Source organism: Bombina bombina, chromosome 3, assembly GCF_027579735.1.
Source record: "Bombina bombina isolate aBomBom1 chromosome 3, aBomBom1.pri, whole genome shotgun sequence".
NCBI classification, from domain to species: Eukaryota; Metazoa; Chordata; class Amphibia; order Anura; family Bombinatoridae; genus Bombina; species Bombina bombina.
Window position 1 is genome coordinate 281,308,386 of NC_069501.1, and position 17,894 is coordinate 281,326,279.

General features: G+C 40.8%; 1 protein-coding gene across 1 annotated transcript in view; it reads right to left on the reverse strand.

Moving 5' to 3' along the window:
• BAZ1B (bromodomain adjacent to zinc finger domain 1B) overlaps positions 1-17,894 on the reverse strand; it is a gene marked incomplete in the record, with an annotated part of 470,974 nt that overhangs the window by 399,969 nt on the left and 53,111 nt on the right. The window contains 4 exon segments of the mRNA XM_053706318.1: positions 15,312-15,509; positions 15,782-15,903; positions 16,230-16,419; positions 16,990-17,134. Coding sequence (XP_053562293.1) covers positions 15,312-15,509; positions 15,782-15,903; positions 16,230-16,419; positions 16,990-17,134 — 655 coding nt within the window.

Sequence of the window (17,894 nt, forward strand, 5' to 3'; positions counted from 1 at the left end):
GAGCAAAGGGGTAGCCGGGCTACTAAACTGCGCAATCGGAGAGGTATGTGACATGCAAGGCTTGCAGTGTGCCGTGCAAATCTGGCTTCGATGGAAGATTCAAGCTGGGCAGTATGACCCCCCTGGAGACTTTAAATGTAGCTTGTGGACAGACATACTGGTTAAAATAGTTGCCCGATTGGGCATTGGATAGACTTTGGTGTCTCCTTTGATGCCGGACTGGGGCTGTATTGTTGTTGCCAGTTCTGATCTCCGCAAACAAGTCTGATAGTTCTGAGGCCTCAGGGTCTATTCCATAAAATACTTAAAATGAGCTTGCAATGTATGCTGTAGGATCAAAGTTATTAGGTTGTTCTATAATTGTTGCATAAGATTGTTCCATAATTTATGTGTCATTTTTTTTCTTTTTTCTTTTTTTTTCTTTGATGGGAACCTATGCCAGGGCTCAATTCAAGAGGATGTTATATGGGCTAAAAGTCGATCAAAAAACTGTGTATATGTTATAATTGTGGCCATACCACAAGGGGTTTTATGTTGCTCAGCTCTGCAGGTACTAAGGGTTTTGAAGATGCCAATGTACAGTAATAAGTGTGCCTCATCGTAATAGCATTCAGTGGTTTATATGTTATTTTCGTGATAATGCCTAAAGTAATCTTGTATATTCCTAGGAGTTACCTAAATAGGATTTATTTGTTGCTGGGGAGCTCCCTTTTGGCCAGCACCTTGGAGTAGTTAGCCTTTTGTTTGTTTTCTGGGATTGGCAGGGAGAGCTTAATAGTTTGCACCATGAATGTATGTCTCCTCCCCACCCATAACATATTAATGTATACAGATTTGCTCTGTCAGCGGCCGAGATAGGGCTATCTATTCAGATTCTCTTTGTCTTCTAGGGAGGGATAGGAAATTATAGACATAAGCATGCTTTCCTCCCCTATACTGAGGTGTCATATTATGGAGGCTTGTTCTGCTACTCTTCTTCTGGCCGCATTATTAATCACTCATTTGTCTGGACTTACTATACTAACTCGCTAATAATGTCGATGGCATAACATATGCATTTATCATCCCACTATGTAACCCCCCTTGCATGCAGATAGGGGCGACTGAAACCCTCCGCAAACATAGGCAGAGTTAGGGAGTCCCTGCCCTTCTTTAGGTACTAATTGTTGTAAGTATATACACCTCCTATGTCTGTATGTAACTGCGTATGGCCCAAGAGGGGCCTCTCGATAGTAGGAGGTCAGAAGAAAGACCATTCTATTAAAACCCTTACATGGTATACCTGGGTAGCTTGAGGCCCAAGAGAGGCCAGTAATTTCTTAAAGGGAAAAATAAGAGGTTCATCAGTTAGCACCCTACACAATACCCTTATTTCTACTAATTAAGGTATCCCTAATTCGCTAAAAGATATATGTGCTGAGCTGTGTTACTTCTCACATTAGGGGTATGCGTCATTTGAGGCTTTTTAGAAGCCTACAATATTTTGAAGGATATAATAGAATGTTACAATGTATATCTCTCCCCACAGATGCTTATTTTGTTTTTGGTTTTTTAATTTGTTGACAGAGATTTGTACTAAACTGTGCATATTGGTGCTTATTTTTCTTTGTACTGTTAAAACCTCAATAAAAAAAATGATTTTAAAAAAAAAAAAAAAAAAAAAAAAAAAAATATTTTCATGTCCACTGAATCTATTAGAGTCCCTAGAAATTAAACTCTTGTGAGGGGGGGGGAAAGACAACTTTTTTACGTTCACCTTCCACCCGTGAGATCTTAGAAAGGCCAACACTAAGTCTGTGAGACTTGGCTAGTTGGAAGGTCGACGCTTGAATTAGAATGTCGGCTAGATAAGGCGCCACTGCTATGCCCGTGGCTTTAGAACCGCCAGAAGGGACCCTAGCACCTTCGTGAAGATCCGTGGTGCCGTGGCCAACCCGAAAGGAAGAGCCACAAACTGAAAATGCTTATCCAGAAAGGCAAACCTGAGGAACTGGTGATCTTTGTGGATAGGAATGTGTAGATACGCATCCTTTAAGTCCACGGTGGTCATATATTGACCCTCCTGGATCAATGGTAAGATAGTCTGAATGGTCTCCATCTTGAAAGATGGGACTCTTACGAATTGGTTTAGGATCTTGAGATCCAGAAATGGTCTGAAGGTTCCCTCCTTTTTGGGAACTATAAACAGATTGGAGTAGAACCCCAGCCCCTGTTCTGCTTTTGGAACTGGACAGATCACTCCCATGTTAAAAAACATAATTTATGTAAGAACTTACCTGATAAATTCATTTCTTTCATATTAGCAAGAGTCCATGAGCTAGTGACGTATGGGATATACATTCCTACCAGGAGGGGCAAAGTTTCCCAAACCTCAAAATGCCTATAAATACACCCCTCACCACACCCACAAATCAGTTTAACGAATAGCCAAGAAGTGGGGTGATAAGAAAAAAGTGCGAAAGCATATAAAATAAGGAATTGGAATAATTGTGCTTTATACAAAAAAATCATAACCACCACAAAAAAGGGTGGGCCTCATGGACTCTTGCTAATATGAAAGAAATGAATTTATCAGGTAAGTACTTACATAAATTATGTTTTCTTTCATGTAATTAGCAAGAGTCCATGAGCTAGTGACGTATGGGATAATGACTACCCAAGATGTGGATCTTCCACGCAAGAGTCACTAGAGAGGGAGGGATAAAATAAAGACAGCCAATTCCGGCTGAAAATAATCCACACCCAAAATAAAGTTTAATGAAAGCATAAGCAGAAGATTCAAACTGAAACCGCTGCCTGAAGTACTTTTCTACCAAAAACTGCTTCAGAAGAAGAAAACACATCAAAATGGTAGAATTTAGTAAAAGTATGCAAAGAAGACCAAGTTGCTGCTTTGCAAATCTGATCAACCGAAGCTTCATTCCTAAACGCCCAGGAAGTAGAAACTGACCTAGTAGAATGAGCTGTAATCCTTTGAGGCGGAGTTTTACCCGACTCGACATAGGCATGATGAATTAAAGATTTCAACCAAGATGCCAAAGAAATGGCAGAAGCTTTCTGGCTTTTTCTAGAACCAGAAAAGATGAAAAATAGACTAGAAGTCTTTCGGAAAGACTTAGTAGCTTCAACATAATATTACAAAGCTCTAACAACATCCAAAGAATGCAATGATTTCTCCTTAGAATTCTTAGGATTAGGACATAATGAAGGAACCACAATTTCTCTACTAATGTTGTTAGAATACACAACCTTAGGAAAAAATTCAAAAAAGAAGTTCGCAACACCGCCTTATCCTGATGAAAAATCAGAAAAGGAGACTCACAAAAAAAGAGCAGATAATTCAGAGACTCTTGGCAGAAGAGATGGCCAAAAGAAACAAAACTTTCCAAGAAAGAAGTTTAATGTCCAAATGAATGCATGGGTTCAAAAGGAGGAGCTAGAAGAGCCCCCAGAACCAAATTCAAACTCCAAGGAGGAGAAATTGACTGAATCACAGGTTTTATACGAACCAAGTCTTGAACAAAACAATGAATATCAGGAAGATTAGCAATCTTTCTGTGAAAAAGAACAGAAAGGGCAGAGATTTGTCCTGTCAAGGAACTTGCGGACAAACCTTTATCTAAACCATCCTGAAGAAACTAAAAAATTCTCGGAATTCTAAAAGAATGCCAGGAAAAATGATGAGAAGACACTAAGAAATATAAGTCTTCCAGACTCTATAATATATCTCTCTAGATACAGATTTACGAGCCTGTAACTTAGTATTAATCACAGAGTCAGAGAAACCTCTTTGACCAAGAATCAAGCGTTCAATCTCCATACCCTTAAATTTAAAGATTTGAGATCCTGATGGAAAAAAGGACCTTGCGACAGAAGGTCTGGTCTTAACGGAAGAGCCCATGGTTAGCAAGAGGCCATCCGAAAAAGAATCCGTCCATGCTGGAGCTACCAGCAGAACAAACGAGCATTCCTTCAGAATCTTGGAGATTACTCTTGGAAGAAGAACTAGAGGCGGAGAGATATAGGCAGGATGATACTTCCAAGGAAGTGATAATGCATTCACTGCCTCCGCCTGAGGATCCCAGGATCTGAACAGATACCTGGGAAGTTTCTTGTTTAGATGAGAAACCATCAGATCTATTTCTGGAAGTTCCCACATTTGAACAATGTGAAGAAATACCTCTGGGTGAAGAGACCATTTGCCCGAATACAACGTTGGACGACTGAGATAATCCGCTTCCCAATTGTCTATATCTGGGAAATGAACCGCAGAGATTAGACAGGAGCTGGATTCCGCCCAAACCAGAATTCGAGATACTTCTTTCATAGCCAGAGGACTGTGAGTCCCTCCTTGATGATTGATGTATGCCACAGTTGTGACATTGTCTGTCTGAAAACAAATGAACGACTCTCTCTTCAGAAGAGGCCAAGACTGAAGAGCTCTGAAAATTGCACGGAGTTCCAAAATATTGATCGGTAATCTCACCTCCTGAGATTCCCAAACCCCTTGTGCCGTCAGAGACCCCCACACAGCTCCCCAACCTGTAAGACTTGCATCTGTTGAAATTACAGTCCAGGTCGGAAGAACAAAAGAAGCCCCCTGAACTAAACGATGGTGATCTGTCCACCACGTCAGAGAGTGTCGTACAATCGGTTTTAAAGATATTAATTGAGATATCTTTGTGTAATCCCTGCACCATTGGTTCAGCATACAGAGCTGAAGAGGTCACATGTGAAAATGAGCAAAGGAGATCGCGTCCGATGCAGCAGACATAAGATCTAAAATTTCCATGCATAAGGCTACCAAAGGGAATGATTGTGACTGAAGGTTTTGACAAGCTGATATCAATGTTAGACTTCTCTTGTCTGAAGACTTACTTACCCCAGGACACTCATCTACATGTTTGTAGAAAGCCAAACCAGTACTGAAACGAAAATCAGCAGAGGTAATGGTATTATATATATATATATATATATATATATATATATATATATATATATATATATATATATATATATATATATATATATATATATATATATATATATATATATATATATATATATATATATATATATATATATAAAAGAGTATATCGTCGATCTGAAAAGGGAGGTAAGAGATGAATCTCTACGACCGATAACAGAGAACCTTTGAAATAGACCCCGTAGAAGGAGATCATTGCATTCAAATAGGCAATACTCTCCTCACATCACTCTGACATTCACTGCACGCTGAGAGGAAAACCGGGCTCCAACCTGCTGCGGAGCGCATATCAACGTAGAATCTAGCACAAACTTACTTCACCACCTCCATAGGAGGCAAAGTTTGTAAAACTGAATTGTGGGTGTGGTGAGGGGTGTATTTATAGGAATTTTAAGGTTTGGGAAACTTTGCCCCTCCTGGTAGGAATGTATATCCCATACGTCACTAGCTCATGGACTCTTGCTAATTACATGAAAGAAACCTTATTTAAACGTTTAGATTTAGTATCAAGAGGACCAGATTCCTCTATCTCTAATGCAATTAAGACTTCTTTAAGTAAAGAACGAATAAATTCCATTTTGAATAAATATGAAGATTTATCAGCATCAACCTCTGAAACTGAATCCTCTGAACCAGAGGAAACATTATCAGAATCAGAATGATGATGTTCATTTAAAAATTAATCTGAAAAATTAGAAGTTTTAAAAAGACCTTTTACGCTTACTAGAAGGAGGAATAACAGACATAGCCTTCTTAATGGATTTAGAAACAAAATCTCTTATGTTAACAGGAACACTCTGAGTATTAGATGTTGATGGAACAGCAACAGGTAATATAACATTACTAAAGGAAATATCTGCATTAACAAGTTTGTCACAACATTCATTACAAACAACAGCTGGAGGAACAGATACCACAAGTTTACAGCAAATACACTTAACTTTGGTAGATCCAACATCAGGCAGCGATTGTCCAGAAGTATCTTCTGATTCAAGGTCAATCTGAGACATCTTGCAATATGTAAGAGAAAAAACAACATATAAAGCAAAATTGATCAAATTCCTTAAATGACAGTTTCAGGAATGGGAAAAAATGCCAGTGAACAAGCTTCTAGCAACCAGAAGCAAATAAACAATGAGACTGAAATAATGTGGAGACAATAATGACGGCCAAATTTTTTAGCGACAAAAAAAAGACGCCCACATTATTTGGCGCCTAAATGCTTTTAGCGCCAAAAATGACGCCACATCCGGTAACGCCGACACTTTTGGCGCAAAAACCGTCAAAAAATGACGCAACTTCCGGTGACAAGGACGCCGGAAATAAAGAATTTTTTGCGCCAAAAAAGTCTGCTCCAAGAATGACGCAATAAAATGAAGCATTTTCAGCCCCCGCGAGCCTAACAGCCCACAGGGAAAAAAGTCAAATTTTAAGGTAAGAAAAGCCTGAGCAGAGAGAGAGAGTCTGCCCCCTACTAGATCCAGTCCCGGAACTGCAACCGGCAATGTACTATTACTGATAGATACATTGTCTGCATGTAAAAGTTTATCATGACAACTATTACAAATGACATTCGGAGATATAATTTCCACAATCTTACAACAATGCACTTTGCTGCCTGACATCGGTTCTACCAAAGGATCAGATTGGGACATCTTGCAAAATGTAAAAGAAAAAACACAACATATAAAGCAAAATTATCAATTTCCTTATATGACAGTTTCAGGAATGGGAAAAAAATGCAAATAGCATAGCCCATTTTGGCGCCAACAACATCCAGAAATTACACACTTGCGTCAATAACGACGCAACCCTGTGTAAGGACTCAGCGTCAACTACGACGCCGGAAATGACTAACTTGCATCAACGGACGTACTTTCGAGTCCAAAAATTCTCACGCCAAGAAGGACACAATAAAGTCTAGAATTTGGTGCACCCACGGGCCTAGTACTGCCCGCAATTTGCAAGAAAAATGTAGTCAATCTGATAAGATTAAACCCCAGGTAAGAAAAAAACTGAATTTATGCTTACCTGATAAATTACTTTCTCCAACGGTGTGTCCGGTCCACGGCGTCATCCATAACTTGTGGGAATATTCTCTTCCAACAGGAAATGGCAAAGCGCACAGCAAAAGCTGTCCATATAGTCCCTCCCAGGCTCCACCAACCCCCCCCCCCCAGTCATTCGACCGACTGATAGGAGAAAAAAAGGAGAAACTATAGGGTGCCGTGGTGACTAGTGTATAAAGAAAGAAATTTTTCAAACCTGATTAAAAAACCAGGGCGGGCAGTGGACCGGACACACCGTTGGAAAGTAATTTATCAGGTAAGCATAAATTCTGTTTTCTCCAACATTGGTGTGTCCGGTCCACGGCGTCATCCATAACTTGTGGGAACCAATACTAAAAGCTTTAGGACACGGATGAAGGGAGGGAGCAAATCAGGTTACCTAAACAGAAGGAACCACGGCTTGCAAAACCTCTCTCCCAAAAACAGCCTCCGAAGAAGCAAAAGTATAAAATTTGTAGAATTTGGCAAAAGTGTGCAGAGAAGACCAAGTCGCTGCCTTACATATCTGATCAACAGAAGCCTCGTTCTTGAAGGCCCATGTGGAAGCCACAGCCCTAGTAGAGTGAGCTGTGATTCGTTCAGGAGGCTGCCGTCCGGCAGTCTCGTAAGCCAATCGGATAATGCTTTTCAGCCAAAAGGAAAGAGGTAGCAGTAGCCTTTTGACCTCTCCTCTTGCCAGAATAAACGACAAACAGAGAAGAAGTTTGTCTGAAATCCTTTGTTGCTTCTAAATAGAACTATAAAGCACGGACTACATCTAAATTGTGTAACAAACGTTCCTTCTTTGAAACTGGATTCGGACACAAAGAAGGAACAACTATTTCCTGGTTAATATTCTTGTTGGAAACAACTTTTGGAAGAAAACCAGGCTTGGTACGCAAAACAACCTTATCTGAATGGAACACCAGATAGGGTGGGTCACACTGCAAAGCAGATAATTCAGAAACTCTTCTAGCAGAAGAAATAGCAACCAAAAACAGAACTTTCCAAGATAGTAACTTGATATCTATGGAATATAAGGGTTCAAACGGAACCCCTTGAAGAACTGAAAGAACTAAATTTAGACTCCAGGGAGGAGTCAAAGGTCTGTAAACAGGCTTGATCCTGACCAAAGCCTGTACAAAGGCTTGAACATCTGGCACAGCTGCCAGTCGTTTGTGTAACAAGACAGATAGAGCAGAAATCTGTCCTTTTAGAGAACTCGCTGACAATCCCTTATCCAAACCTTCTTGGAGAAAGGAGAGGATCCTGGGAATTTTAATCTTACTCCATGAGAATCCATTGGATTCACACCAACAGATATATCTTTTCCATATTTTATGGTAAATCTTTCTAGTCACGGGTTTTCTGGCTTGGACCAAAGTATCTATCACTGAATCCGAAAACCCGCGCTTGGATAAAATCAAGCGTTCAATTTCCAAGCAGTCAGCTGGAGAGAAACTAGATTTGGATGTTCAAATGGACCTTGCACTAGAAGATCCTGTCTCAAAGGTAGCTTCCATGGTGGAGCCAATGACATATTCACCAGGTCTGCATACCAAGTCCTGCGCGGCCACGCAGGAGCTATCAGAATCACCGAGGCCTTCTCCTGTTTGATCCTGGCTACCAGCCTGGGAAGGAGAGGGAACGGCGGAAACGCATAAGCTAGGTTGAAGGACCAAGGCGCCACTAATGCATCCACTAGAGTCGCCTTGGGATCCCTGGATCTGTACCCGTAGCAAGGAACCTTTAAGTTCTGACGAGACGCCATCAGATCCATGTCTGGAATGCCCCATAATTGAGTCAACTGGGCAAACACCTCCGGGTGATGTTCCCACTCCCCCGGATGGAAAGTCTGACGACTCAGATAATCTGCCTCCCAGTTGTCTACTCCTGGGATGTGGATTGCAGATAGGTGGCAGGAGTGATTCTCCGCCCATTTGATGATTTTGGACACCTCTCTCATCGCCAAGGAACTCCTTGTTCCCCCCTGATGGTTGATGTAAGCAACAGTCGTCATGTTGTCTGACTGGAATCTTATGAATCTGGCCTTCGCTAGTTGAGGCCAAGCCCGGAGAGCATTGAATATCGCTCTCAGTTCCAGGATGTTTATCGGGAGAAGAGACTCTTCCCGAGACCATAGACCCTGAGCTTTCAGGGAATCCCAGACCGCGCCCCAGCCTAATAGACTGGCGTCTGTCGTGACGATGACCCATTCTGGTCTGCGGAAGCTCATTCCCTGGGACAGGTGATCCTGGGTCAGCCACCAACGGAGTGAGTCTCTGGTCATCTGATCTACTTGAATCATTGGAGACAAGTCTGTATAGTCCCCATTCCACTGTTTGAGCATGCACAGTTGTAATGGTCTTAGATGAATTCGAGCAAAAGGAACTATGTCCATTGCTGCAACCATCAACCCTACTACTTCCATGCACTGAGCTATGGAAGGCTGCAGAATAGAGTGAAGAACTTGGCAAGCGTTTAGAAGCTTTGACTTTCTGACATCTGTTAGGAAAATCTTCATTTCTAAAGAATCTATTATTGTTCCCAAGAAGGGAACTCTTGTCGACGGAGACAGTGAACTCTTTTCTACGTTCACCTTCCACCCGTGAGATCTGAGAAAGGCTAGAACAATGTCTTTATGAGCCTTTGCTTTGGCAAGAGACGCTTGAATTAGGATGTCGTCCAGGTAAGGTGCAACTGCAATACCCCTTGGTCTTAGAACCGCTAGAAGGGACCCGAGCACCTTTGTGAAAATCCTTGGAGCAGTGGCTAAACCGAACGGAAGAGCAACGAACTGGTAATGTTTGTCCAGAAAGGCGAACCTTAGGAACTGATAATGAACTTTGTGGATAGGAATATGTAGATACGCATCCTTTAAATCCACGGTAGTCATAAATTGACCCTCCTGGATTGTAGGTAAAATTGTTCGAATGGTTTCCATTTTGAACGATGGAACTCTGAGAAATTTGTTTAGAATTTTTAAATCCAGAATTGGTCTGAAAGTTCCCTCTTTCTTGGGAACTACAAACAGATTTGAGTAAAACCCCTGACCTTGTTCCACCGTTGGAACTGGGTGTATCACTCCCATCTTTAACAGGTCTTCTACACAATGTAAGAATGCCTGTCTCTTTATTTGGTTTGAAGATAAGCGAGACATGTGGAACCTTCCCCTTGGGGGTAGTTCCTTGAATTCTAGAAGATAACCCCTGAGAGACTATTTCTAGTGCCCAGGGATCCTGAACATCTCTTGCCCAAGCCTGAGCAAAGAGAGAGAGAGTCTGCCCCCTACTAAATCCGGATCGGGGGCTACCCCTTCATGCTGTCTTGGTAGCAGCAGCAGGCTTCTTGGCCTGTTTACCCTTGTTCCAGCCTTGAATCGGTTTTCAAGCTGGTTTAGTCTGGGAAGCGTTACCCTCTAGTCTAGAGGCTGCAGAGTTGGAGGCCGGTCCGACTTATTCTTAGCCTTGAAAGGCCTATCTTGTGGGAGGGCATGGCCCTTACCCCCAGTGATGTCTGAAATAATTTCTTTCAATTCTGGCCCAAAAAGGGTCTTACCTTTGAAAGGGATATTAAGCAATTTTGTCTTTGAAGATACATCCGCCGACCAAGAGTTTAGCCAGAGCGCTCTGCGCGCCACAATTGCAAACCCTGAATTTTTCGCCGCTAATCTCGCTAACTGCAAAGCGGCATCTAAAATAAAGGAATTAGCTAACTTAAGTGCGTGAATTCTGTCCATGACTTCCTCATACGGAGTCTCCCTACTGAGCGACTTTTCCAGTTCCTCGAACCAGAACCACGCCGCTGTAGAGACAGGAATAATACACGAAATAGGTTGAAGGAGGTAACCTTGCTGTACAAAAATCTTTTTAAAGCAAACCCTCTAATTTTTTATCCATAGGATCTTTGAAAGCACAATTGTCCTCAATAGGAATGGTCGTGCGTTTGGCTAGTGTAGAGACCGCCCCCTCGACCTTAGGGACTGTTTGCCATAAGTCCTTTCTGGGGTCGACCATAGGGAATAATTTCTTAAATATAGGAGGAGGGACAAACGGTATGCCTGGCTTCTCCCACTCCTTATTCACTATGTCCGCCACCCGTTTGGGTATTGGAAAAGCATCAGGGTGCACCGGGACCTCAAGGAACTTGTCCATCTTGCACAATTTTTCTGGGATGACCAGATTGTCACAATCATCCAGAGTAGATAGCACCTCCTTAAGCAGTGCGCGGAGATGCTCTAATTTAAATGTCACAACATCAGGTTCTGCCTGCTGAGAAATTCTTCCTGTATCAGAAATTTCCCCATCTGACAAAACCTCCCTCATTGCCACTTCAGATTGGTGTGAGGGTATGACAGAAAAATTATCATCAGCGCCCTCCTGCTCTACAGTGTTTAAAACAGAGCAATCGCGCTTTCTCTGAAATGCTGGCATTTTGGATAAAATATTTGCTATGGAGTTATCCATTACTGCCGTCAATTGTTGCATAGTAACAAGCATTGGCGCGCTAGAAGTACTAGGGGTCTCTTGCGTGGGCAAAACTGGTGTAGACACAGAAGGAGATGATGTAGAACTATGTCTACATCCTTCATCTGAGGAATCATCTTGGGCAACGTTACTATTTGTGACAGTACTGTCCTTAGTTTGTTTGGACGCTATGGCACAATTATCACACATATTAGAAGGGGGAGTCACATTGGCTTCCATACATACAGAACATGATCTATCTGAAGGCACAGACATGTTAAACAGGCTTAAACTGGTTAATAAAGCACAAAAACCGTTTTAAAACAAAACCGTTACTGTCTCTTTAAATGTTAAACAGGGCACACTTTATTACTTTACTACTGAATATGTGAAAAACTATGAAGGAATTATCCAATCTTCACCACAGTGTCTTAAAGCATTTTAAGTATTGCACCCCAAATTTCAGGCTGTTAACCCTTAAAATGTTGAAACCGGAGCCTTTACAATTTTTAACCCCCTTACAGTCCCAGCCCCATCCTTTGCTGCTACTTCACCAATCCCAGGGGGGTATACGATACCAAATGAAGCCTTCTAGGAACCTTTTCAGTGAATTCCAGACCCACACACATGCAGCTGAATGTACTGTTCTCAAAAGTAACTGCGCAGTAATGGCGTGAAAATGAGGCTCTGCCTACTACAGAGAAAGGCCCTTCCTGACTGGGAAGGTGTCTAAACAAGTGCCTGGCGTAAAAAACGTTCCTCAAAGTTATAAAAGTGTGAAATTCAACTTCAAACTGCATATAATACCTAAATAAAGCAATCGATTTAGCCCATAAAAGTGTCTACCAGTTTATAGCCCATAATAAGCCCTTTATTCTGTTTGAGTCTAAGAAAATGGCTTACCTATCCCCATGAGGGAAAAATGACAGCCTTCCAGCATTACACAGTCTTGTTAGAATAATGGCTAGTCATACCTTAAGCAGAAAAGTCTGCCAACTGTTCCCCCCAACTGAAGTTCTCTCAGCTCAACAGTCCTGTGTGGGAACAGCAACCGATTTTAGTTACTGATGCTAAAATCATACTCCTCTTATAAACAGAACTCTTCATCTCTTTCTGTTTTAGAGTAAATCGTACATACCAGCACTATTTTAAAATAACAAACTTGATAGAAGAATAAAAAACTACAATTAAACACCACATACTCTTCACCATCTCCGTGGAGATGCTACTTGTTAGAGCGGCAAAGAGAATGACCGGGGGGGGGCGGAGCCTGGGAGGGACTATATGGACAGCTTTTGCTGTGCTCTTTGCCATTTCCTGTTGGGGAAGAGAATATACCCAGAAGTTATGGATGACGCCGTGGACCGGACACACCAATGTTGGAGAAATATTTCTTAATATGTTTATATTCCCCAAATATGAAACTGACAGTCTGCACAAGGAAATACATGAACTTGACTCATGGCAAATATAAGTACAATACATATATTTAGAACTTTATATAAATGCATAAAGTGCCAAACCATAGCTGGGGTGTCTTAAGTAATAAAAAACATACTTACCGAAAGTCACCCATCCACATATAGCAGATAGCCAAACCAGTACTGAAACAGTTATCAGTAGAGGTAATTTTATACAAGTATATCGTCGATCTGAAAAGGGAGGTAGGAGATGAATCTCTACGACCGATAACAGAGAACCTATGAAATAGATCTCCCGTGAGGAAAAACATTGCATTCAATAGGTGATAATCCCTTCACGTCCCTCTGACATTCGCTGTACTCTGAGAGGAATCGGGATTCAAAATGCTGAGAAGCGCATGTCAACGTAGAAATCTTAGCACAAACTTACTTCACCACCTCCATAGGAGGCAAAGTTTGTAAAACTGAATTGTGGGTGTGGTGAGGAGTGTATTTATAGGCATTTTGAGGTTTGGGAAACTTTGCCTCTCCTGGTAGGATTGTATATCCCATACGTCACTAGCTCATGGACTCTTGCCGGGGGACGTGGTAGAATTATGTATTTTAGGTAACAGGTATAAAACCGGTATTTTAGGATAATCAGTGGTCAAAAACTCACTCTCCTGTGGAGCGATATAATTCATCTGTAATGCCTGTTTAATGAGTTGGTCAACAGTTTTCTAAAATTGGCATGTAGGATTAAAGGGAAGTTTTTATATGTGGAATTATCAGTCAATTATTGAAATACCTCAAGTCTATAGTCACTATAGTATTGTATAACTATAGCACCCCCCTTATCGGCAGGGTGTATAGTTATAGTTGCATCGTTCATTAAAGTATCAAGAGCCAATCGTTCCTGCTTAGGTAAATTAGAAAAAAGTGTGTGTATCAGTCTTAGTCTCACAGTCAGAGTGTATGAGTCTAGTCAAACGATCGAAGCATTGGATGTCACAGGATCAAATTTAGATGGAGTTTTAAAAGGCAGAAACAGTAGAAAAGGGTATTTTATCTTTGAAAAATGATCTCAAGTTAATTTGGCGATGAAAACTATACATATCAACCACAGTTTGAAAATTATCGTGTTTGGGACTGGGGATAAAGGAAAAACCTCTGTTAAGTAACTTAGGGGTCTGGAGCCAAGATTGTATACTATATTTGCCTCCTCTGGGTGGGTTTTCTTTTTGTCGTCCCCCCCCCGTCTAGTGTATGACCTATGTATACACACACACTTTCCAGAAATCTACTACATTATTTACACTTATTACTTTTCCCAAATGAAGCTTGCTCCACCCCCCTTATCAGTGTCCTAGTCCAAATCTTATGCTATCATATAACAAAGTCATGTGAGGATAATTACTTATGCAAGCTATGGGGGTTGATGAGGTACAGTAGGTCCTGCTATCGTTTGTTGCCAAGAGGCTTGCTCGTTTCCATGGGGGTTGTCACATGCTCGGTGAAAGCTTCAGCATTATACTGTGCACTGCTTTAGTCAGGTGCCATGTTACACTGCCCCCTACCGTGCAAGTGTAGATTCTGAAGCTATGGCCTGGATAGCACCTTCCATTAATGGAAATGCCCAGGGGGATTTTGCTGCAAACAAAACTATGCCTGAATTAAAATGGGTTAATGAGTGTTAAAATATAAACCTTTTTGCAGGTAAGCTTTGGATGCATTATATTTTTAGAAACTTATGTTGGAAGTTCATACTGTTTTATGTCCCTTTAATGCAGCAGTATCCAGTAGAGATATTGAGTACCGCAGACGATTGCAGTAGGAAATAGAATCCCTCAGGGGGAGGCCAAGGACGAGTCCCTGCAAAACCTGAGGGTAGTTATGGCTTAATGGCAAATGCTGTGCACATAACAGGGTCTCACATAGCTCTGAGCTCCCAATTTGTAATCCATAAGCAAGTAGCTGGAACAAACTATTCTCAACCATCTTCTACAAGGCCAAGAAAAAAAACAAAAATATGGGAGGGTTTTAAAGCACTTGACCTCCTCCTACTGATGGGAAACATCCCATGTGTTATGGAGAACTATGGACCATCATTTTACGAAAGAAATGCTGTCTATACACTGCCAGTAAATGTATATATTTTACCAATTGTATAAAAAAAGACAATTTGTTATGGTCTAAAATAAAAATGAATGCCCAATAAGGTGTTTCAAAATGGCTAAACATATGCAAAGAAAGGGTAGTGGGTGGGTGATGCGTCAGATCATTGTGCAATTAACATTTTGGTCTGGCTACTAGCTTAGAACTTGAAAATTTTGAGCCTTGATATATAGGCAATATACTTACACAATGGTGGCTGCATTGAAGTCCATATTATTATTGCTCTTACACTTACTTTGTGTGGATCCAGTAAAAAGTCGCTGAACTTGCTAGGTAGAGAGTACTTTTTCACCAATTCATCTTCCACTACCCAAGGTGCATTTTCTCCTGTACCAATACGCAGCGAGTAATGTCTGATGAAATATCTTAGAATCTCTTTATTGGGAGGACGCTCAGACCGAAACAAGTTGTCTACTGGAACATTGCTGACTACCTAAACAGAATAAAATTAAAAGCGAACATCAATTAGGAAGGCACATTAGCTCCATACATAGGATGTCATCTAAAATTGTCCCTTTTGGTTAAGATTCATAATTCATAAAAAAAGCCTACCCATAATTATGTAAGCAGTGCACACATATGGGTGAAATAAACTCAATATTGTAAATATTAAATTAGACCCAAAGCATCACCGTGCACAATATTAAAATAGGAGCTATAGATATAAGTATTAGGTATGAATTACAACTGGGTTTGGTCACTTACCTTGTCCTCATTAAGCAGCTTTACATCATATTTATGTGGAAGTAGTTTTGGTGGAACCCATTTCTTTTCCTCCTTTTTTAGGCTTGTAGGTAACTTACGAGGTGATCGTCTTGCCCTGTCACCTGAACAAAGGTAATGAGTACATAAACGTTATAAATAGTATATATGATGAAGGTGGGAAAAACAAAACCTGCTTCCATTACAGAGCACAAAAATAGCTAGGTTTAAAGATGGCAGCCCCCAGTGTAAAGATGAAAAGTTGCATTAACCGCCACTTGTAATGGGTTAAGAGACAGCTGCAGGCAAAAGGAAGAAAAACAGTATGGTGAATGGTAACTATGCAATTCTAGTTTTACCCTGCAGTAATGTCCCTTTCTGTAAAGCTTTGAGTAATTTAAGGTCTGCGGTTTTGCAGTTAACAGATTTTCTAAATAGGACTGTTACTTACTCTCTCTCAAACTTTCCCGTCTGTTTTCTTCCTTGATTTGGTTATCCTGAGACACCTGACCAGAGTTCTCTTTGTCACTGGATGGTGAGTCACATGCCGCCCCGTCTGTCTTTTTCTCAGAAGCCTGCTCCTCATTTTCTAGAGGATGCACCTGCACTATTTTTGCTCGAATGTACTTCTCTGGTCCCACCTGAAAATACAAGGAGTGGGGGGGGAAAAAAAAAAAAAAAAATATAAAGTACTACATGGAAGCCCATGTGATAGCCCATGTAAACAGCAGCACTGAAATTCACATGCATAAACTTGTGGTATTGTTCAAGGACTGAGCAGTACTAAAAGCACTTATCTGGTTATTGAGCAGCCCTTATTTCTCAACCTCATAGCCCTAAAACAAATAATTGTAAGAATAGGGGGGCGCTGCTAGAAAAATGTGCATAAACATTATTAAGTTATACTAAAAAAGCACTTTTAGAAATGCATGATACAAGTTATGGTGTACTGAGTCACTAGCAGTATAAATAAAAAAAAAAAGTTATTGCTTATGTTCAACAATGGGGTTACAGCAGACATCCTCAAACTTTGTCCTCCAAAAGTTTTGGAACTACATTTCCCATGATGCTCAGCCAGCTGATACGCTGGCTGAGCATCTTGGGAAATGGTTCCAAAACCTCTGGAGGGCCAAGTTTGAGGATGTCTTGGTTACAGTATCAGTAATGCAAAGTATTCTCAAACTTAGGTTATGTTTATCAGTGGGACACACCTCAAAGTCACATTCCTCTCCCACAGAAAGCTTGGTCATTATCTCCATCCATGCCTGGTCCACAAGCTTATCAAGAGAAATAGTGTTATGGTGAACAATTTCCAACACCTGCTTCTCATACCAAACAGGAAACTCTTCTTTCAATCTGAAACACAGAAGACAACCCATTTTGGAGTCTACAAGGGGACCAATTTGTAGTGATAAACTTCTAAACCATAAAATAACATATTGACACTTTTTTGTACAAGTTACAAGACAACCTTTGACCATACATATGTTTTGGTTGCATCTGCTTTTGAGGGAAGCTACAGCAAAACAAAAACAGCTGTCCCATACCACATACAAACAGCAGAATGAATTTAAGTATACAGCTTAAAATTTTCTTTTTTCAGGGAATCAACTTAAAAGGGACAAAACCGGTTAAGATCTGTGCATATCCTAAAAGGGTTAATTAATTAAAAATAGTTTGCATTAAAAAAAAAAAAAAAAAAAAATTGCTGGCAAGTATTTTAAAAAGATTTTCAAAAATAAGCAAAAATAAAACTTATGCTTACCTGATAAATTTATTTCTTTTTGACACGATGAGTCCACAGATCATCTTAATTACTAAATGGGATATTCACCTCCTGGTCAGCAGGAGGAGGCAAAGAGCACCACAGCAGAGCTGTTAAATAGCTCCTCCCTTCCCTCCCACTCCAGTCATTCGACCGAAGTTAAGAAGAGAAAGGAAAAGCCAAGGTGCAGGTGTCTGAAGTTTACAATAACCCACAACCTGTCTAAAAGAACAGGGCGGGCCGTGGACTCATCGTGTCAAAAAAGAAATACATTTATCAGGCAAGCATAAATTTTCTTTAAGACACAATGAGTCCACGGATCATCTTAATTACTAATGGGATTCAATACCG